The sequence below is a fragment of the Taudactylus pleione genome, unplaced genomic scaffold (genome assembly GCF_031769625.1).
Source record: "Taudactylus pleione unplaced genomic scaffold, aTauple2 ptg000251l, whole genome shotgun sequence".
Taxonomy (NCBI): domain Eukaryota; kingdom Metazoa; phylum Chordata; class Amphibia; order Anura; family Myobatrachidae; genus Taudactylus; species Taudactylus pleione.
Genome location: NW_028284653.1, coordinates 4,962,049 through 4,986,295, shown reverse-complemented (window position 1 = coordinate 4,986,295; position 24,247 = coordinate 4,962,049). Strand labels below are relative to the sequence as shown.

The 24,247-nt window shown below is 41.5% G+C and overlaps 1 protein-coding gene across 2 annotated transcripts in view; it reads right to left on the bottom strand.

Annotated features, from left to right (window-relative positions):
• The window catches only part of LAMB4 (laminin subunit beta 4), a 269,670-nt gene that overhangs the window by 220,993 nt on the left and 24,430 nt on the right, over nt 1-24,247 (bottom strand). Inside the window, exons 2-3 of one of the 2 annotated variants that reach the window (XM_088480192.1) lie at nt 2,320-2,374; nt 2,014-2,056 (exon numbers count right to left, since the gene is read on the bottom strand). In XM_088480192.1, the coding sequence (XP_088336318.1) occupies nt 2,014-2,047 (34 nt within the window). In that variant the 5' untranslated portion in view covers nt 2,048-2,056; nt 2,320-2,374. The remainder of the gene's footprint in view (nt 1-2,013; nt 2,057-2,319; nt 2,375-24,247) is intronic. The other variant, XM_088480193.1, reaches the window with a different exon arrangement.

Genomic DNA, 24,247 nt, shown 5'->3' with positions numbered 1-24,247 from the left:
ACCTGTTAAGACAAAGGGGAAAGTCTTTGAAGACAGATACCATGCCAAGCTGCCAACTCTGTTGTGAAGGTAGCACTATATGACGCTCCCTTTCTGTATTGTATGCAGCATTGACTGGTCAGATCAGATGATTTTTAATTTAATATATGGGTTTGAATGTTTTTTACTGGTTCATATAAAAAAGGATCTACTACACATAAGTTGCATTTGGCTGTGTTTTTGGTGTCTTGGCATGTTCCAGAAATATCCATGGATCTTCTCCCTGGTTGACTCCCCCTCCATCTGGCTACCTCCCCAAACACCTCCAGTCACATCCTCTTCTGTTTTACATACACAGCTAACTGCAACACATTATTTCTGATGGTATTCCTGAACACGACCACCGATTCTCGACCCAGGTGTTACCAGCACACCTCGAGTACCTTTTCCCGAGAAATTCAGCTACCTGCACAGGGTATTTGTTACATATACACTACAAGTAGCACTCTTTCTGTACCCTCAACTGGTGATCTACACTGCCGGCTCCAGGCTTGTGCATGGCTGTTCTGATGGACAAATCCCCTTATCCATGATGCCGCTCCCCTTTTTTGGGCACACCCCTTATGTCCCTAATTAAAAAATATGAGCTTGGGGGAGGGGCACCAACAAGTCTAGTTATGGCTCTGCACTCTGAATTGTCAATGAGGGAAAAACATGCAAACAGATTCGCATGCAAGTACAATGCACGGGAGTTGCCTCACACAAGCTGTCATCTCGGGCTACCTAAGTGTGTGATAGGTAGACCTGTGTCCCTCTGACACCTCCCATTCTAGGGGCACACAGCAACACTGTCACCTGAAACAGACACTCACTGTATATTCATCTGCTCCACAAGCATGTGGTTCACCTTCCATCCAGGAGAAAACAATCCCGTTACAGATTAAAATAATAAAATGGGGGGGAGGGGGCAATAAGGTGCCGTGAGGTGGCCTTACCCTCAAAATCTTATGGCCTTACCTTCAAAAATGTAGTCATATAAAATAGATGTGTTTCACACAGGCAAGATGGTGACAACTAAATAAAAAGGTTGCTGATGAAACTAACGATCGGACCCCTGCACCTAGAGATGAAACGCCCAATGCTGAGTAACAATGGGCCCTACCTTGAAGCCAGTTGGTACTAAGGACAAAAACGTTTAAAACATACTTGCCTTTATTTAGTAACCACTTTTCCAGGAGATCCTAGGGGGGAAGTCAAAGTGCCAAGTGCGCTGGCATGGCAACACAATATGTGTCTTTGTGGCCCCTCCTTGGTGCAGCAGGAGGCAGAGCCATAATTAAGTAAACAGTAGCAATTTGTGTCATAAACCCCCATTCACCTACTTCATTAGGACAGTGGGTGGGATGCCGAAGGGAACCTCCTCGCCTGGGAGTCCAGGTTGATGTACTAAAATTTGTGAGACTCCTTAACATTCCAGTAGAGTAGGCGGTTATGCATTCAAATTTAGTAGCAAGCAATTGTAGCATTACAAGTGACAGCATGCACTGACAGACCATATTTTTGTATGCTTGCACTTTTAAGGAGTTTCAAAATACTCAGTTTCCATTGAGTCACTGTGAATACAGTTGATAAGCAGCACTTCTATCAGAGTAGAAGCATAGGGCAAGTGCTATTCAGTGCAATTTTTTTCAACTAGTCTGTATTTGCACAGTATTTCTTTTTGACAGGTTTCATAAATGTTTCCAAGTCCTGTCAATCACCATTTAGAATAACTAGATAATCTTAATGACAGCAATTTCCTGCCGTTGTTGTTAGTATATAACTACAAAAAAACATACTATTATGTACTATTATTCAAATTAAGCTATCAATCATTCACCACTATAGAACAAACGTGTTATCCATCACACAAACACACTGTCCATGCAAAATGAACAATATCAATACTAAAAACATGCATCTAAAATTATTTCCAAGTTAGAAGAATTGAATAGTGCAACATATGAATAAGAATGCACAGTAACTTGTACTTACCTGCTAGGCAGAAAATGAATTTCAGAACAATCATTATCTCTGTCTATAAAAATATAAGATTAAAATATAAGTAGGGTTACAATTGATTTCTGTGTATAAAATAAATAATGCATACAGTATGTCTATTAAAATATGTTCCAAAACATACTACTAACATGCACAATGTCGTTATGTGAAAGTTATGTTAAAAAAATAGATATAGTTGTAAAATAAAATAATAACATTTTGCCAGGCTATCTGCTGATACAGCCAACTCCAAATAATGTATTATTATTAGTCCAAGAATTGTAGCTAAAATTGCTATACCTGTGAAGCCGTAGTGTAGGTGTCCTAAGGCAAGCCCAGGGTAGACAGAAACCTCCTATGTAGCAGAAGGGATGGGAAATAAATAATGTATTTAGAATGAACTGGTTTGCTATGAAAAACTATTTCCAATCAAGATAACGTTTTACCTATACTCTTCATTATTCCAGATCACCATATTGATAGATAAAACAATACTACTTTTTTTCTTCAACGAGACAAATGGCATAATTGGGTTCCCACTTCCAAGCTCATGCTTGGTGTCTCTAACCTTTGCACACTCTCACAGAAGATCATCTATATGTAAAATACACATTGTCATATTATTATTAATGTCATTTATTTATATGGCGCCACGAGTGTTCCACAGCGTCTTACAAAGTACATAAACAAATTGTTGACCAGTGACTTACAGAACAATGCAATACAGGACCAGGACATGGATAATATACATTGCTATATACTGCACATGCACCCAAAAAATGCATAAAAATATGTCTGCATGTATTTTTGTGAATAGTATTGTTGTCTTTTGTTTCCTTACATCTGCAAAGTAAAAGGTGGGCAACCTGCCAGGAGGTTTTTTTGTTCTTGTGGTTGCTAGAGGCCTTGTGCAAATATACGCAATAATGTTGATGATTACCAGTACCACTATCTGGCCACTTCTTATTTACTGTTTGAGGATTTATCACCTGCTGACAGTAATTAAATACCTCTAGTATATGAAGTTGTGGCTGGCTGTTTGCAAATGCGTCCAACTCTAAATTAGGGCTCTATTTACTACAATCGGCATTTTGAATGCAGATTGTAGTGTGATATTACAGACTGAATTCGCATTGCAACTGCAGGCAATATCACAGGGATTTACTAAAAATCCCCTGCAGGGACAGAGCTGCGATAAATCTCTGTCCCTGCGAATCCCCTCCGCACACTTATCACGGTATTTTCGCAAAGGGGAGAAATCACCAAAGCCCTGATCACCGGTCCCTGGACTCAGGTAAAAATATTTTTTTTAGCAATTTTTTATTTTTTTGCAGTGTATGAGCATGTGGTCTGTTTAGACCACACATCTGATCACTGGGGCCAGCTCCGCTCTGTCCGGTAACCGGGGAAGACCCTGGATAACGCCACCTCCAGGTGGTGTTATTATCACAGGGCTTTCCCAGGTATTTTTTCACAATTTATTTTTAGTAACTTTGGCCAGATCACATTTCCCATTACAATTATGGGAAATGCGATCTGCTTACTAAAAATAAGTGATAATTAGGGCTTGGAGTAGAATTTTACGAATTCAACTCCAATTGCCCTTTAGTATCTTTAGGTGATACTAAAATAATGTGAAAAGGGTGTGAAAAAACCCTTTTTCACTTTATTTTAGTAAAAATAATATTAATAAATAGAGCCCTTAATGAGGCCTTATGTGAATTGTGAATATATAGAGATAATATGACATTCTCCTATGCATTTGTATCAATTGAACAAGTATCAGCATTATTCAAAACAAACATGCTTCATCTGTAAATTTGGTGTTTTTGTAATGGAATACAAGGTTTATTTCCCATTGTTTTTTGAAAATCTTGGTCCACTTCAGACTTCTCCCCATTATTATTTCAGTGGTTGCTACTTCTAAAGGGGCCTATCTATTACCCGACTTTGTGAACAATCCGACCATTGTTCACAAAGTCGTTTAATGGATAGCCGCAACGACCAGTGATGCGCGTGCATACTGGGTCCTTGCCGACCCCGACTATCTACTGAACATGCCCGTCAACCTGACAACGCTCATCAGGTTCGGCATGTTCAGAGATAGGAGGTCGAACTCCTGCACTGAATGTCGTTCAATTGTGGGCACCGCACCTCGGCGACCTAAAGGTCTGAACGCTAGTCGTTCAGTCTTTCAGGTCGCCTAGTGGATAGGCCCCTTAACTTTGGCTAAATTAGGGAGATATTAAATCTGTGTAAAAAATATTGTAAAGTAGCATGGAAACGGGTTCCAGTCAATAGATAAACATTTAATAGTTTGACAATGTCTACAGTAGATAGACAACGGATGTTAGACAGGCAATAGGTTGACAGTGACAAAAGGTCAACAGGGACAAAAGGTCAACACAGAAAAGGGCAACTCGGATGAAGGTCGAAATGCACAAATGTTGACAGTGTCAAAAAGTCGCCACAGAAAAAAAAGGTCGACACAAAAATGGTTGTAACATTTTTTTAACTTGTTTTTAGGGTTAGGCATTTACTGGAGGGTTAGGGTTAGGTACTAGAAGGGACGGTTAGGGTTAGGCACATACCCCAATGGTTAGTAATAGGCACCAGGAGGGAGGGTTAGGCACCAAGGGGAGGGTTATGGTAATAATTAGGGTGAAGATTAGGGTTAGAAAACAACAAAAAAGAGTTGACCATTTTTGTGTCGACCATTTTTTGTGAAGATTTTTTGTACTGTGTCAAACTTTTGTCCCTTTCGACCTATTGCTGTCTAACATCTGTTGTAAATCTAGACATTGTCTATCTTATTCTTATCTATCTTTTATACCAAACCCCAAGAAATCTCCCTTCAATCTACAACCATTTGCCTATTAACCCATTACCATGGAAAATCTTATTATAGCCATGAAAGTAAACATATGGACCTCTATTTCATCAAGACTGAGGGCCTTATTCAGCACGGATCGCAATTGCAACCATGTACGCAGATGTCCAATTGTTGCATACTGCGCATGCATTGCAGTGCACATGCGCGGGATAGGATTGCGATCACACTGCTATCACTCATGCAGAAAGAAAGCCATAGCAGAGTGAGTGATGGGACATCAGCATTTGGGGCTGGTGATGGGGGGCGGTAGGAGAAATGCAGGTGTGCCAGTCCGTTTGAATGCCATTACCTGGGCATGCGTAAATTAGCCACTGCAACGGCATATGCAACTTGAGTGCTTAATGTGTGCGACAAGACTTGCAATTTCTGACTAAGGTTAGACCTGCTGTAATTATTCGTGAGGGTCCCATGTTACTCTATATTCTCGATGTATATGCAGGACTGCAAGGTATTACAGATGTGAGATAAAGGTAGTGGATGTCTCTATGCTGGCTGTGAGATGGCTTTCCGATTGCAAACCATAGCATATTTTTGCAGCAGACCTGTGTGCGTAATCGCAGCCGCGATCGCTATAGCAATCCGTGCTGAATCAGGCAATGAGTCCTCTGGAAAGGATAATGTTAAAATTACATTTGTCAATATTTTAAGATTTATAATACTTATAATATTGTAGACTTGGCAACAGAGACCCAAGCAAGTTTGTTTTTTTAAATCTTCTGGAGAACTAGTATGGATAAATTCTGGGCCACATCTAGGCCAAGGGAGCAATAATGTTGTTACCCTGGCAGCACCTGTCTCCAGATTGTGCGATACCTGGAAAGCCACCTCCACTGAATAGAAGGGCAAAGGGCAGTGGCAGAACTAGCGGTGGTGCAGCCGGTGGCTTGCACTGAGGCCCGCTGTGGTGCAGGGGCCCATAGCTGCTGCTGCAACTGCCGCTAGTGTCCCCTGAGACCCACAAGTGTAGTGCAGACTGCAGTGAGAGCGGACAGCACTACACAGTAACAAACACAGCAGCCGCCACTCATTGGCTGCTGCATTCAAGGAGGGAGCCGGCTGGAGCTCACTCATGAGCTCCGTCTTCCGGCTCGCCCCACAGCGGGAGATGGGAGAGACGTCATGATGTCTCTCCCATAGTGCAGAAGAGAGGGCCGGGAGGAGTGGACAGCAGCGGTCCATTTTTAGTTGGACACATTCTGAGATGTGTCTGACAGAATATATCAATGTCAATATGTTTTTTTTTATTTATTACGTGTGTCTTTTCACTACAGTACATACGTTCTCAGTACATATATGTCCATCTATTAGTAATCCTATATATATATAAATCTTTTTACAGTACTGTAAACAAAAATTCTTTTAACCGTAACATACACTTTATTACTTTACATTTGACGTATGTATCTATTTGCTGTACTAATAAGTGGTTCCAGTGGGGTTGGTGACACCCAGTGTGCCAAATAGACAACCTGAGTGTGCCAGAAATAGGACATTGCATCAAGGGGAAGGCGTATGACCTTGTGGAACACCCTTGGTCTCCTCACTCTGGGAGCACTTCTGGAGATGCTGGGCTGCCCCCAGAGACTCATTCTCCCTGCATTGCCAACTCCTCCCCAGTGACCGGGAGCTGGGCGCTGCACAAAAACATCACACAGCAGCACCTGGCTCCTGAATGACAGAGAAGGAGCTGGTATTTTGTTGTCACCCCCTCGGTGATTGACACCTAGTGCAGTCCGCACCACCCACACCACATAGTGATGCCACAGTTCTGCTGTAAATCATGATTACTGTAATGGGTTTGCTCATTTCAAACCTAAGCTTTCAATGGAAAGCTTACAAAGCAATCACCCAATCTTCCCCCATATACATCTCTGATCTCATCTCCCTTCACTCTCCTCTCCGCTCTCTTTGTTCAACTAATTCACGCCGCCTTTCATTCCAGCTGATTACTTCCTCCCACTCCCGCCTCCAAGATTTGGCCCGCACCGCTCATCACCTCTGGAACTCTCTCCCACTCCCCATCAGACTCTCCACCTCTTTGCAATCCTTCAAACGGGCTCTCAAGACCCACTACTTCATCAAAGCCTTCCAGCTATCATTCTAACTCCTTGATACATACACCTTCCTCTCCATCTGTGTCACCCCTATTTTGTCTTCCCCTCCCCTTTTAGAATGTAAACTCTTATGAGCAGGGCCCTCTACCCTCTTGTGCTTCTCCCTACTTTAGGTTCATCTACTTCTTACTCACCACTAGGGCACCCAACACTTGGTTGCTTATGCTCTGTTGCTTATCTGGGTGTTATGGTCACTAATGTAGCAATATATATTATCCATGTCCTGGTCCTGTAGTGTATTGTTCTGTAAGTCACTTGTCTACAATTTGTTTATGTGCTTTGTAAGGCGCTGCGGAACATTTGTGGCGCCATATAAATAAATTATAATAATAATAAATGGAAACCATTTTGTAAACAGAACATTAACTTGACAGATCTGGTTTCATATTAAACTTTCCATAATAGAGCATACAATTGATCAAGGGAAATAAGAGACATCACAGGCCATCTGCTACTGTGATAGATATGGCTGCTTTGATACAAATGTAAGTAACATGCCTGTCTACCATTAAGTTTTCTATACATCTGCTGCTAAAAATGCTAATGCACTTTATCATGGACATTTTTGCAACTAATGGTGGTTTGTCTTGGTCTTTATCATACAGTTCTTGAATGATATCCATGTTTATTGATCCAATATATGACTTCAGCACCCAATGAAAAACTTTGAGCCTCGTTTGTGTGCGTTTTTTTTCTGTGATATATATATATATATTTTTATATGAGATAGATATAAATAGATATAAATTGAGATAGAAGTAGTAGTCAGCTTTCAAATGTTGCTGGGTTACTTAATATGGGTAATATATTTTAATTTGGTTTCTTTTATTGCAGACTCACTTGCTTAAATATAACATTTAAAAATAGAAAACTAGTTATTTAATAATAATAATAATAATAATAATAATAATAATAACTTATATCTACTGTACTGCTTGCATAATTATTTAAATTCTTGAGAATAATTTACAAAAAATAAAAAAATTACTTAAAGTCTGCCTGACATCCAATTTTGAACAATCTGACAATAACAGTACAACTTTAGTAATAGCAGGGTCGGACTGGCTCACAGAGGTACAGGGGAAATCCCTGATGGGTCCACTGCCTAAAGGCCCCCCCACTCTTTTAGGTTTCAGACTCTGCACTCAAATTATACATTGATACTCTATTAGGGGCATACTGTATTTATCACACTTCACATCTCGGATGCGGACTGGATGTGATAAAATTGCCCAAATTCGCAATGAAATATTTGAATACAACACAAGCATGTAACAAATATCGCATGCAGAGACAGAGCTTGTGAGAAAGCTCTGTTCTTGTGAATCCTCTTCCCGCACTTCTCAGGGTATTTTTATCACAAAACTTCTTGAGAGTGTGACTGCGCATGCGCGCCATCTAATCTCCCCCCACTGCTCCGCTAATTTTACACTTACCTACTTTCAGGTGATCCGGTGAGCTCCTCTGTGATCCAGTCATTTGATCGCTGGGCTCGGCTCTGTCATCTGATCTGTACTATAGAGTGAAATGTCGGCCAGAACTTCACAGCATCTCAGTTCACATCTATCAGATAACCGGGACGCCTCACTGGATCACTGTTTTTTATTTTTTTTAGTTTGTTTTTTAACAATTTTTTTCACTGTGATTAGCCTGTGGTCTATTTAGACACACCGAAGCCTACTCCTGGCTCTGCTCTGCCTGTCAGCAGGCAGGGAAGGCTGAGCAAGAGTAGGGGAACCAGAGGGAAGCATGCATTATGCCATCTTCAGATAGCGTTAGTGTTTTTTTACAGTTTTATTTTAGTGAATTTGAGCAAATCACATTTCCCATTACAAGTATGGGAAATGCGATTTGCTTACTAAAATAATGCAAATTTAAAGAGGAGAATTTTGCAAATTTTCCTCCAATTGCCTATCATATATTTCTGTAATACGAAAATAATGTGAAAAGAGTGTTCCACCACTCATTTTAACATTATCTTAGTAATTTTTTTTTTATAAATGTGCCCCTTAGGGGCTCATTTACCTGGTAGAGCCTGACCACAGATGAACTTCTAGAGAAATTACACCAAGATTCTCCTTTTGTTGGCTGTGGGCTTTAGCATATTGAACCCATTTCTTTTCAGTACTTGGAATGGCGTAGTTCTGCATTTATGCACTAACCTACAATTAAAACACAGGGAAACATGCAAGTTCTATACAACTGGGATACACAGTGCTCCCAATTTTGTTTCTCCACCAGCTTTCAATTCTCTGCTGTGTTCAGACTGAATAACGCCAATCTGGTTCGAACTCTCCAAATAAAAACCATACCGGTCCTTGAAAGGTTTCTTATGTTAACTTTTTCTTCCTTTCCTATAGCGATTCTCTTATGCACCCCTTGTCACATTCACATAAAGGTATCTTTATGGCAAGACAGTCTCCAATATATTTCACCTCCTTTTCCAAAAAACAAGCTTCTCCATAAGCATTCATTTTTTCCATAAAAACATAAAACATGGTTTACCATATACAGGCACTAAACAGAAGGATGAGGCTATTTAAGGCATACAGATCTCCTTAAATAAACCTGGGAGGCAAGGTAATCTCAGCCAGATGGAAACAAATAGCCAGATGATATCAGCTCTCTTCTGTTTAGGTATAAAAAGGGTCCACCACCATCTATGTGTTTCAGACCACACAGTCCTTCCTCAGGATGTGGTTAAGACCCACCAGGGAATGGTATTTATACCCCAATATTGCTGTGTGTTTAAAAGGAATCGGTACGATTTACCGCCAGACCCATGCCCATCGGTTGGAATCCCGACAGCGGCATCCCGGCAGAGGAGGAAATCCTGATTGTCCAAGGTAAGTATTCCCTAACCTAATTCTACCCCCTAACCCTCCCTTAGGGGTGCCTATCCCTAACCTTCCCCCCCAGTGCCTAACCCTAATCCCCCCCTCTAAGTGCCTAAACCTAATCCCCCCTTCCCTGCCACCTAAACCTAAGTCCTCCCGGTGGGGGTGCCTAACCCTAACCTCTCCCCGGGGGTGCCTAACCCTAACCCCCCCTTCCCCTAGCCTAAACCTAACCTCCCGACGGGGTGCCTAACCCTAAGTCCCCCCCAGGAACCCTAAACCTAACCCTCCCTCCCCTGTGGCTATCTGCGCTCGGTGCCCAGCATCCCGATCGAAGATGGCCCAGCATCCCTAGATTTAGATGCCTGCCTGTTACCATTTAAAACATCCTAAAATGATAAATATAATAAATACGCTAAATTAGCTACACAAAAAATTACAATCCCCATAAAATCACAAAGCCAAGAATACTCATTCCGGAAGTCAATTAGTATAATAGTCCATATAATCCAAGAGGTCCACTCCGAGGTTTCGATCCAATCCTCTCATAGTCTAGTATTGGTGCTGATGAGTGCATCTCTATTCAAAATCCGGACAGCCCAGCTGCCTCTTATAAACAGTTCCATCCACACACAAGGTCCTCGTGTGAAAGCTGAACAAACAACTGCATGTTTCCGGCTTCCACTCGTCGCGAAAACTGGAAGTCACTGATGGGTGGAACACATAGGTTGGTGGAATAGAAAGATGGAACACACAACACCAGAAGTTGTATTCGGCTCAATGGATATACTCGGGGACCAATAGGGGTTAAGGAGCTCATTCAGACCCGTTTGCAGCGCAACGCACTTTCGCTTCCGACGGGCTGGGTATGCAAATTCCACAATCGCATGGCCAGGCTTAAGGACGCCCTCTGGGCCTGATTCAGACCTGGATGCTATTTGCGGCTGCTCGCTCTAAAAAAGGGGCCGTATATTTAAATTGAGCGCTCGCTCTTTGCGGTGTGAGGACGCCTCTATGTCTGTGCAAGCGTCCGCTAAATGCACTCTTTTTTCAAGACTCCCCTTTGCCGTTCGCAAATCACGTCATCTCCTGTTTTTATTAGATTAATTGGGAACATCGAACGGCATCTGAACTGCTCGCAGCACTTGAGGTAGGAATTACTTCCCGTAATCACTGCGAGCAGTTCAGGCTAAAAGACAACCAAGTGACGTGATCGATGACGCTCCTTGCTAATTATGCACTCCCATTGAACGTCCTTTTGACCGTTGAGCATGCCTGCGTTCGCACAACCACTCCCCCGTTTTCAAGCACCTTCCCGTTACCACCCACAAACGGCACATTCTGTCACTCAAAATAGCAGCCCCTCTGTGTTTTACGAGTGCATGATTTCCGACCGCAATGACTGGTTTGCGCATGCACATTATGAACCATATGCATGCGCAGTTGTGCAACCATCGCTCAGAGCGAGCATGCGGACGCTTACGAGCGGGTCTGAATCAGGCACTCTATGTCTAAAGCTGGCCACACACTAGACCAACTTACATCCAACCAGCCAACTAGTTGATTGGTTGGAATGAAAATCTGGTAAGGAATGGGAGTAAATGATGATTAGCAATTTGCTCCTAAATGCCAGAAAACAGATGAAAATGGGCGTCAGACAAGTTTGTTAAATGTTTGATCTAAACTATTTGTTCAAACAACAGTTTTTGTCCATTTTCCGGCATTTGGGAGCAAATTGCTGATTGTATACCATACCAGATTTTCATTCCAACCAATCAACTAGTTGGCTGGTTGGACAGATAATCTTTAGATGTGTGGCCAGCTTTAGAGAGCGACGGCAGAGTGTTTGCAGGCCGGTGTAATGACACCCAGTTTACTTTCTTAGCACACATCATTCCAGGAAGTGTATGAGTAATCAGTAACATCGAGAGCCATCGGAGCTGCTCGCAGCCCTTGAGGTAGACCCTACCTCACTGCAAGCACTGCGATCACTGCAGGCTGAAATACAACCAGGTGATGTGTACAATGACGCTGACATGCTAATCATGCACACCCAAAGAATGCTGTTTTGACGCTCAGACATGCCTGCTTTCGCTCATCCACTCCCCCATTTTCCAGGGCCTTCCCCTGTTACCACCCACAAATGGCACTATCTGTCACTCAAAGTAGCGCTCAGTCTGCGTACTATGAGTGCACGATTCCCGATTGCAGTGACTGGCTAGCGCACGTGCACTGATGGGTGACTATCGGCCATAGCGTGCGATTACGGCTTTGCAAGCTGGTCTGAATCAGGCCCTAAGCTCCATACTCATCATAGATATACATATAAAAAAAGGGAAAAAGAACACACATTAATATTTTCAATTAAACTATTCTCTAAAAGGTAATGTACCAAATCACTAACTTCTCACTCACTATATGCCATTTACATAAAGTTCTATTCCATCAGGAACCACTTTACTTCAAAATTTCAAAATCCGTATTCAAACCTCTAGGGGATAAAGTTTTTAATTAATAAATATATTTCATCTCGGCTTTCACCAGTCTTACATCCCTATTATCTACACATCAATTGGGATTTATAACCTGTATTCCACAAAAGGCAGTTTAATTGGAGATATCACATGAATGCTTCTCTTTGAGTGTATATTCATGCCCTTCTTAATATTGCAGGCATGTCCAGATAATCTTTCTTATAGCGTGCGCGTGGTCTTCCCGATGTACTGAGATGAACAAGAGCATACTAATAAATAAATGCAGTACTTGCTGTGACAGGTGATAAAATCATTGATGGCACATGTTTGGTGGTTTGTGTAGCTTTATACTGTGTCATTTTGTTGATATTACTCTTACACAGATGACACATAGTAAACAAACTACATCTAAAAAAAACCTTAGATTAATTAAGACCAATGATTATGGGAATCGAAAGAACACTACTAAATATTCTATCCTTGATGTTCCTTGCTTTTTGATATACAAAGCAAGGTTGGTTATTTATATATTTAGTGAGAACAGGGTCTCTAGTTAACACACCCCAATGCCTTTTAATAATGCTTTCCATTTGTTTATACTGGCTATGATAGCCTGTAATAAAGGGCATTTTAACATTCTCTTTATGTTTGGTGTTCCCATGCCATTTATTCTGGAGGGCACGCTCCCTATCCATTCCCTGAGCTTAATTCATTGCTCTAATTACTATCTCATTATCATATCTTTTTGAGACAAATTGATCTTTAAGAGTCATAGCCTGAGACTCATATTTCCATATCCATACAGTTCCTTCTAATTCTTTGGAACTGGCTGAGGGGAATGCTCCTCAGCCAATTCCAATGGTGGTTAGTATCTGCAACAATGAAGGAATTACAATCAGTAAGTTTAATGAAATCTCTGGTTTTAACCTTTCCTTGGTCTATGTAGACCATCAGGTCTAGAAAATTAACAGATTCATCACTGATAGCAAAAGTTAAATGAATGTTCCAGGAATTTTTATTCAGATAGTTGCAGAAGTTATCCAAGGACCCCCTGTCACCCTTCCAGACAAAAAGGATGCCATATATATAGTGCATCTAGGACACCAGACTGGCCCCAAAGCCATGGCCACTTCATGTGGAGTGCTGCTTCCAAAAGGCCATAAAGAGGTTGGCATAGTTTGGGGCCAGCCTGGTGCCCATTGCAGTACCCTACATCTGTAGGTAGAAGGAGTCTCTGAACCAAAAGTAGTTATTCCTGAGGATCAGAGAGATACCCTCCAAAATGAACTTCTTATATTTATCAGAAAAATCTTTCTTATCCAAAAAAGACTTAATAGCGGACAATCCCAACTCATGATTAATAATAGTGTACAAAGATGTTATGTCAGCAGTAACAAGTAAGTACCCTGGTTCCCAACCTATCTCTGCCAACTTATTAATAGTGGAAATTGTATCCTTAAGATAGGAAGGGGTTACCTTTACCAGTGGCTGTAAGGCACTGTCTATATAATGGGACAAGTTAGACAATACTGAGTTGGTCCCCACAACAATAGGTCAATACAGGGGTTGTATCAAACTTTTATGTATTTTAGGGAGTCCATAGATTACTGGAATGGATGGTTTAGCAATACACATAAATTATCTGACCCTTTCACTAATAGTCCCATTGGATGTGTACAGGGCTAGAAATGTATTGAATTTACTTATTATTTTTTCTGATAGATTGCCCTTGAGTTTTTTGCATGTACTCTGATCAGAAAGTTGTCTGAGAATTTCCAAATTCTAATCATCCAAGTCTATGATGACAACCCCCCCCCCCCCTTATCTGTGGGCTTGATGACAATTTCTTGATTGTATTTTAGATTTTTAATGCCCTCTCACTCATCTTTGGATAAATTCACATTCCTAACTGGCTTGAATTTAGTTTTCTCTAGATCCTCCATTACCGGACGTTCAAATGTACTTAGAAAATACCCTTTCTTATGTCTGGGAAAAAAGCAAGACTTCTTTCTAAAAACTGGACAAATCACCTCCGTGTCTGTAGGGGTCGGTTGTTCCTAAAAAAACAGTTGAGAATTAATCTTCTAATAAATTTCTGTAGATGTGGTTCCTGTGCTATGTATTGTCTGTGTAAGAGTAATATTGTTACAAGTCCAGTCCAGGACTTGTCTCCTGCCAGTATTCCTCCTGCTCCTGACCATGCTTCTAGGTTGCCGGTTGCTAGGAGACCCAGACGTTGGAGGATTTCACATGTTTCCTTCTAGTGTTGCCTGATTGGCACCTGATCCTATTTGAACTTCCTGGACTGTCGCCGCCCTGTCGGCTATAGAGTTTTCATGTGGAACTTTTGGTTATGCAACCTGCTTTCTGTGCATCCAGACTTCAAGCTATAATTTGTACATGCTGCGTGTATTCTGCTCACCGGCTTCTAAGTGACCCAAGTACCCTGGGTTCAAGCTTCGCTGTCTGCAGAGCCCTCCAGGCCATACAGCTACCCTGCTTCTACACCACGTTTCAAGCATCGCTGTCTACTAGGCCCTCCAGGCCATACAGCAATCCAGCTTCAACACCATGTTTCAAGCATCGCTGTCTACTAGGCCCTCCAGGCCATACAGCAATCCTGCTTCTACACCACGTTTCAAGCATCACTGTCTACTAGGCCCTCCAGGCCATACAGCAATCCTGCTTCATCACCACGTTTCAAGCATCACTGTCTACTAGGCTCTCCAGGCCATCAAGCAATCCTGCTTCTACACCACGTTTCAAGCATCGCTGTCAACTAGGCCTCCTGGGCATTTAACAACTTTAGTTTGGACTGTAAGTCTACAGTATATTCTATTGACTGTCCTATTGTTTCAGCTCCTTATTACATCATGGACATGTTGTGTTTGTACTGGCCCTCCTGGTCCACCATATCATTTATTAAGTAAACTGCCATTATTCTAATATTCTGCTTGTGACTGTTCTTCTATGTGCCACATATCTCCAATACCTCCATCTCGGTCCTAGCAAATTGCTAGAGGATCGTAAAAAATATCAATAAAATTACACAGTATAAATCTACACAAACCAACCAAAGATATGCCATCAATGATTTTATCACCTATCACAGCAAGTACTGCATTTATTTATTAGAATGCTCTTGCAGATCTCAGTACATTGGGAAGACCACGCGGACGCTAAAAGAAAGATTATCTGAACATGCCCGCAATATTAAGAAGGGCATGATCACACACAATGTGTCATTGCACTTCAAAGAAAATCATTCATGTGCTATCTCCCATTTAACTGCCTTTTGTGGAATAGAGTCTATACATCCCAATTGGTGTGTATAGACTGGCAAAAGCAGAGATGAAAAATATTTATAAATTAAAAACTTTATTCCCTAGAGGTTTGAATGTGGATTTTGAAGTAAAGTGATTCCTGATGGAGTAGAATTTATGAATATTTATATTTACGTAAATGGCATATAGTGAGTGAGAAGTTAGTGGTTTGGTACATTACCTTTTTGAGAATAGTTAATTGAGAATATTAATGTGTGTTCTTTTTCCATTTTTTATATCTATCATGAGTATGGAGCTTAACCCCTATTGGTCCCCGAGGGTATCCATTGAGCAGAACACAACTTCTGGAGTTGTGCTTTCAATCTTTCTATTCCTCCATCCTATGCGTTCCACCCATCAGCGACTTCCAGTTTTCGCGACGAGTGGAAGCCGGAAACATGCAGTTGTTCATTCAGCTTTCGCATGGAGGATCTGTGTGTGTATGGAATTGTTTATAGGAGGCAGCGGGACTGTCCGGACTTTGATTAGAGATGCGCTCATCAGCACCAATACTAGACAATGAGAGGATTGGATCAAAACATCGGAGTGGACCTCTTAGAGAATTATATGGACTATTATACTAATTGACTTCCGGAATGAGTATTCTTGGCTCTGTGATTTTATGGGGATTGTAATTTTTTGTGTAGCTAATTTAGCTTATTTATTATTTTTTTATGTTGTTTAAATTGAATATTTATAATTTTTAGGATGTTTTAAACACACAGCAATATCGGGGTATCTGATTGAAGGGGTATGGAAACTAGATGTTTGTGTCAAAGGGATAAAAAGTACTTTTTTATGTTAATCACCTGGATAGAGGATATGGTATAAATACCATTTCCTGGTGGGTCTTAACCACATCCTGAGGAAGGACCGTGTGGTCTGAAACACGTAGATGGTGGTGGACCCTTTTTATACCTAAACAGAAGAGAGCTGATGTCATCTGGCTATTTGTTTCCATCTGGCTGAGATTACTTTGCCTCCCGGGTTTATGTAAGGAGATCTGTATGCCTTAAATAGCCTCATCTTTCTGTTTAGTGCTTTTATATGGTAATCCATGTTTTATGTTTTTATGGAATAAATGAATGCTTTTGGAGAAGCTTGTTTTTTCTTCTTTTGAAATGGAGGTGAAATATATTGGAGACCATCTTGCCATAAAGATAACTTCATGTGAATGTGACAAGGGGTGCATAGGTGAGTCCCATTCCATATACTTTATATTTGTGGGGAGAATCACTAAAGGAAGGGAAGAAAAAGTTAACAAAAGAAACCTTTCAAGGACCGATATGGTTTTTATTTGGTGAGTTCTATCCAGATTGGCATTATTCATTCTGAACGCAGCAAAGAATTGGAAACTGGTGGAGAACCTAAATTGGGAGAACTGTGTATCCCAGTTGTATAGAACTTGCATGTTTCCCTGTGTTTTTGTTTAGACAGCGCTGGTGTTATACTCCATTTTTTTGTATATAATTGTTAAGGTTGGTGAACCTTGGATTAGTACCTAGCAGCAGCCTTAGCGCAAGGTACTTTTTCATATTTAACCTACAATTAAGTCACATCAGTGGTGAGATTAAATAGATAGTGTTTTTTATAATGGCATTTCACTTTTACTGATGCAGTTCTTACTGTGAACTGGTCTGCTAGTACTGGGGTGCCCTATCACATATACAATGCAATAATGTTGTATATAGACAGAATCATGTGCTTAATTATTATTAGAGATGTGCATGGACCTACTTGTATTGATTTAGATTCTAATTCATCATCATGTTTTGATTTTGGTTTTGCCAAAACCACTCTCACGTGTTTTAGTTTTGGATCTGGATTTTTTAAATTTCTTTTATAAAAAATAAGTTGAAATTGTGTAATTTAGGCCTGTTTTTGTTCCTATAGTATTTTTACCATCAATAACATTAATTTCCAGTCATTGACCATCTCACAGCTCACAATATTAGTCATCAATATTGGCCAAAGACTAAACTGGCTAAACTATGCAACAAAGCAGCAGCACAAACACAAAGCAGTTTAAAAGAATATAGTACAGCTATGAAACTTTTTGGCATAGCAGTGGCAAACAGGATGGCAATTTTATAAACTACACAACCCCACTGAAAGATTGTTTTTATTAATCAAGAACTACAGATATGCCCAGTTACATTCTTGCTGCTAGCGTGGCAAATGGCACCATGCATGGTGCGAGACACGCGCTCGCAAGCCGATACACACATTGTGGTTGCACCTGCTCCTCCATAGGATTGCATGTGCGATCGCAGAGCACGCCATAGTGTATCATTGCATATGCAGGTGCAGGTAATTGCATAGCGCAATGTGTGCTCACATTTCTGGAACAATCAGCAACAATGTAACTTGGCGTGTCTGTAGATCAGAGGCATGAGGGCAGTACAGGGAAATGGAGGTGAAGTATGTAATAGAAGTCAGGTAATTAATTGGCTGATTAAAAAAAATAATGTAAGACTTGACCTTATGACATTTGTTTTTCAGCAACTGAAAAGAGAAAAGGACATAAAAATAATACAATGTTGTTAATATAGCCAAGGATTCCTAACAGGGGTTGCAAAAGAAGCTGGCAATACTACCTTCCCCCTCCTTTTTAAATGGATAACAACCCCTTTAGTACATTTATGAGGTGCACCAGAGAGTCTGAGTATGAGTGTAACTAGCTCAGAGGCCAGAGGCCCAAGGGCAGTACAGAGAAATGGAGGTGGAGTTTTTAGTGGAAGGCAGGTAAAAAAAAGAATGATCGATTGAAATTAAAATTGATACATGACCTTGTATCTTTTTGTTCATATTACTAAACTAGCTGTGATACCCAGCATTGCCTGGGTTGAAGATGAAACCCGAAGTACATCTGCTGCCTTTTTTTTTGTTTACATTGTTCTCACCTATATCACTATTCCATTGATCCTGAAAAGGAACCCACTGTTTGCTAACATGCATGCAAACAGTGGCATACTTACCAAGGGTGCAAGGGGTGCGGCTGCTATGGTGCCTGAGCCAGGGCCACCATCAGGGAGGGACTGCTGGGATTGGAGTCCCGGGCCTGGATACTGGCAGAACAGGAGTGGGCCCTGTCCTACCATTGCTGCACAGCCTACACTACTCCCTTGAGTAATAGGAGGAAGGACTGCTGCAACAAGAACCCCCACAATGGATAGATTCCCCTCACTCTTTCTGAATGCTGATCGCAATGGGGTGAAGCCAATGTGTCAAGCCGCACCCCCATAAACCCACAAATCAGATCATTATGGAGGTGGTGGGGCCTATGATGAGCGATGCCCACCCCCTTTAGCAACCTGCTATTGCATCAAAAGAGGCCCTGTCCTACCATTGCTGCACAGCCCACACTACTCCCTTGAGTAATAGTAGGAAGGACTGCTCCAACAAGAACCCCCCTGATGGACAGATTCCCCTCACTCTTTCTGAATGCTTATTGCAATTGGGGTGCATCAAGCCCCACCCCCCATAAACCTGCAAATCACATTATTATGGAGAAGGTGGGGCCAAATGATGCGATGTGCCCTCACCCTTTAGCAACCTGCTATTGCATCAAAGTAAATAAGTATGTATGTGTTTTAGCAGGTGTCTGTATATGTTAGTGTGTATGTATGCATTAGATTATTGTGTATATATGTGTATGTATGTGTTAGTGTGGATATATGTGTAAGTTTGTTATACTGTATATGTGCTAGTGTGTATACAGTATATGTGTACATATGTGTTAATGTGTATATAAAGTATGTGTGTTATATATAATATATACATGTTTGCTATATACTGTATATATATATATATATGTGTATTTAATAAACACACACAAAACGCGTGTGAAATGCGTTGATATACAAGGGGTGTGAGAAGCTTTTTCCATTCTGTGGACTAATTTTACTTGTTTTTTTTCCTTTTATGGAACTGCTTATGTATGCATTGAACATTTTTTATTATGATTAACTGTAGGAATTTGAGTATATGCATTCTAATACCCTTTAACAAATTTTATGTGAGGAACCCCTGTATTGTATACCTCACCCTTTTCTTGCATTATTAAGAAACTTTTTTGGACTTTGAAACAACCAAAAATGTCAATATCTTTTAGAGGGGATTCTATTGAGGAACATACAGGAACCTTGTGCACAAAGAAACTTTTATGGGAGTTCCACCAGTACACACAGAGTGAGTTGGGGTATGCTATACCCACCTAAACTCAAAAGATACCTTTTGATGATATCATTTATGTTTTATGTGAGTTTGGGTATGCACTTCTATTTGGGCCTTAAAGATACCTTTATGGTCACTATATTCTTATTTTTTGGGTGAGTTTTGGTATACTATACGGAATTTCTCTAAAAAGATAACTTAAAGGGAATACACACTGTTTTTATGCTGTGAGTTTGCAAATATATGCAACTGAGATCTCTGAATTATCTACCACCATGTAGTTTTTCAAATCTTATTGCTGATTTCATTCTGAGTGCTGGAGGATTACTTTTTGTTGTTCCTGCTAAAAAATACCAGAAAGGTCCCAGGCACATCAGCTTAGCACCACTGAAGTAGGCATTGAAGATCAAATAGGAGATACTGGTAACCTTCAGATTAATATGACAACAGAGATGACAATACGGGTCTTTTGAAAATTTACACCCTTTGTCATCTCATTACTGTGAAAGAGATATAAATTCTTGATCATTTGCCAATCATATAATGTGTTCTGGATGAAAAATTTACAGAACTCGAAATGCATTGTACAGAGAATATTCTATTAGTGTGAAGGAGTCCAATGCTCCCAAACAGCCAATAATAAAAGTAAAGTGGTCCATGATGGAATTGTCCTTCGATATGCACAGTTTAACAAACCAAGCAGTTCAGCTACAGAGTGTTAGGATCTGCGGGTAGCGGATCATCTTGGTGGCAGGTTCCAGCCATAGTTGCAACTGGGATACTGCATCTAATTCTGGCTTGTCTGTGTACAGCTCATAGCCTGTCATTCCTGCCTGTCTGTGTACTGATCTCATGTGCTCATTATTTAACTAGCTGTCTGTCTGCAGAGCAGGTACAAACATGCCTTTGATCAGGAATTGTCTCTGATTGGATCCTGCATCTCATAAGTATACAGCCAGCCCTGCACTCGTCTGACATGCTTTGTTTGTTGGGCTATTCTCAGAAGTCCTAGACAGTCTTCCAAGTTTTACAGTTCCTGTTTATGGAGTCATTTTCCCAGCTTCCAAGCTGCACCATTACACAGACTGTTTCCCGGCTTCCAAGCTGCACCATTGCACAGACTGTTTCTTGGCGCCTGTGAGGACATGGGATGTGTGTTACAAATTTACTGGCAGCATCTCAGTCATTGCAGAGATCAATTTACTTTTTAGTCCTTTTGTGTCCCCCATCCATCTCCTAGTGTATGTGTGATCATTCTCAGGACACAAATTTCCATTAGCATGTCTATTATGTACTGTAATATAATAATGTAAGTAATTGTAATGTTTAATACTGGATAAGCCTTGATGTTAGCCTGGTCCATATGTCTGTGTTATTTGTAACCACTAGAGCAAGGTGACACCTCCCAGAACAAAAGACCCTCTAAGTTTATTCCCACCTCCCCAGGGGATGCTCAGGATTTACTCCTCCTTCCATTTGCCTGTTTTGTGTCTCACATGAATCTGGTAGCCCGAACGGAACCATCCCAGCAGGTGTTCGTCAGGGAAGTAATATCCAGAGGAGGTAGGAGAAAGTGACAGCATAAGGGACCCGCACCAATCAGGAAATGGTGCAACCCCCCCTGGGTGGTCACAATATCGTGGGAAATTGGAAGATTTTAAAACATGTCACCGATGGCAACTCCAGATGTTAGTCGCTGACTTTGGCTAAGAGGTCTCGCTCTGCTAAGGTGCTAGTGGAACGCATCACCAGTTCTCTGTGGATTTATACTTTGGAAATTCTGCAAGGACCTATACGCTATTCATTGCTGTGTGTTCTGTGATTAGCTTCTACTGTATGGGATCCTGGAATCAATTGTTTGGACCCAGGGACTATCACTGCTGTGTGATCTCTGATAGTTTCTACGTGTGGGGTCCTGGAAGTGATTGAGTGGACATACACTATTCACTGCTGTGTGATCAGTGATAGTTTCTACTGTGGGGACTGAGGGTCTCTAGCTATTTTGTGGAATTGTTCTGGGACATTATACTCTACTGGGACTGCCTCTGTCTGGACTGCTACCTGTTTATTGCCTGTTCACTGTATTTACCGCTTGTCCTGACATATCATCTGTTGCTGTGTGCTGTGGAAAAATAAACCATCACGTTGGTTTCATCTGCTCGGTGTCTGGATGATTGAGAGAACCCCGTATCCTCACAGCGCCCAAGCCACTACATTGGCCTCCGGCCACTACTGGCTCTCCAACCACATCCTCGGCACTTTGCCGCACCAGCGGGTCCTAAGCTGCATTATTTTCTCCCTAGCCACAACATCGGCCTCCGGCCACTCCACTGGCTTTCCAGGCACATCAATGGCTCCTAAGCTGCATCTTCAGCCCCCTAACCGCAACATTGGCCTCTGGCCACTCTACTGGCTCTCCGGCCACATCAATGGCTCCTAAGCCGCATCTTCGGCCCCCTAGCTGCAACATTGGCCTCCAGCCACTCTACTGGCTCTCCAGCCACATAAACGGCTCCAAAGCTGCTTCATCAGCTCCCAAGCTGCAACATCAACCTCTGGTCATTCTACTGGCTCTTCAGTCACAGCATCGGCACCTCGCCGCACCATCGGCTCCTTAGCCACACAATCGGCTCCCTAGCCGTACCATCGGCGTTCAGCCACACTGTTTGTAGTTTGAACTCTTCTTTCATACGTTCTTGCCTGTTTTTTGTGACAAAGTCACTTATGTTGATTTCACCCTACATCTCCTGGTGTCTCACTCCTTAAGATATTCCGGTTGTCTGGAGCCCCAGACAACCATAATACAGAGACTGCCACTCTTGTGGCTGATGTGATTGGTTTGTTTGGGCCCCCAAAAAACAAGCTGCAGATGTGTCCTGCCACATCTTTGCTCATAGCATGGTATTCTGGCCTCCCTGTTGACATGTCAGTATGCATTATGGCAGATACTGTGCGTTATGTCATGGCATGGTGTACTGTATGCTATGAAAGCCTACACACCATGCAGTACATAGTTTAACCACTGGATGGTAAATGCTCCATGGATGAAAACTACAGTGCTGACACCCTTATTGAGGTTGGATCACACGGGTGCATTCCCACGCACCCGCTAGCTGCAAAAATATGCTAATGAATGCAATCACACAGCAACCGCAGCACTATACCAAGACACCCATTACTGTATAAAGCTGCCCACTTCCCATTACAGGCACCCATAAGTCAGCAAAAACACCGGTAACATCGAGTACCATTAGAACCATTCACACAGTTGTGGTTGACCTGACCCTACCTCACAAATTGCTAAACTTCCTGTCACCATCTACACCTCTGCCAGCATATACAATCGCAGGAGCTTTATTATGTTATGCATACGTTCCTTCTACTACCTCCCCCTCCATCCCCAAATGGTCACTTCATGTCAATCACTATGCGATTGGACTGCGTGCTCACTGCGATCGCTTCCCAATCACAGTGGCCGGTTCGCGCACGTGCACTGCGAGCAGAGCACAAACATTGACCTGCACACATATCACATCACATACATGACAGGTGCAGGTCTCAATGTGGCTGGGCGAATGGTGTGTGGGCGAGTGGTTAAGATGAGCGCCTTGCAGGGTGGGCATTTTGGACACCGATATTTTCTTTCTTCATTTATTTTTTAATATAAATGTTCACTATAGGATTATAAAAAATCACTTGGTGTGTGACTTCTGTCATTTATAAAAAATACATACAGGTATCGGTGTTGGCCAGAAGATGCACACCCAGCATTAAATAAAGTCAGAGCATTTTATGTTCAATATTCTTAAGGAACTCTACTGAACTCAATACATTGTCCTCAACTTCCCACCACCTGGCATTTCTGCTATACAGTAGACATTGTATTGTAAACATTACAGGGCCATCCATATGACACTCGGGAAGTTTTTCATACAGCGAGATCATGTCAGGTTCAATAGTTTTAAAATTTAGTACTTTGCATTCCCTCCTCCTTTCCTAGTGTTTGGCCACCCAAGTCCCTTCACCACCTCCCCCCACCATCACTCATTACTATTCAACCCCACTGAGCTCATTATATGGCTCACCACCATCCCTCACCATCACTCGCTTCTATTCAAAGCCCCGCATGCTGAGCCCGCTAATGAGATTGTACACATTTATACATGTGAGAGGTGTGTCATAATACTGACTTACATACAAATGTAAATGAGCCCCAAAGCAATTAGTAAGATCTATTTGTTGATGAAAACACACTGATTCTATTAGAAAAATACATGTAGCCATAGGAATCATTGTGCATTATAACCAATGTAGGGAAATAATACTAATGATCCCATTTGAATGTACAGTATACTTTACTTTTTTAATATAACAGCTGAATAATGGGGGTAAGGTGCAATCAGGGAGATTT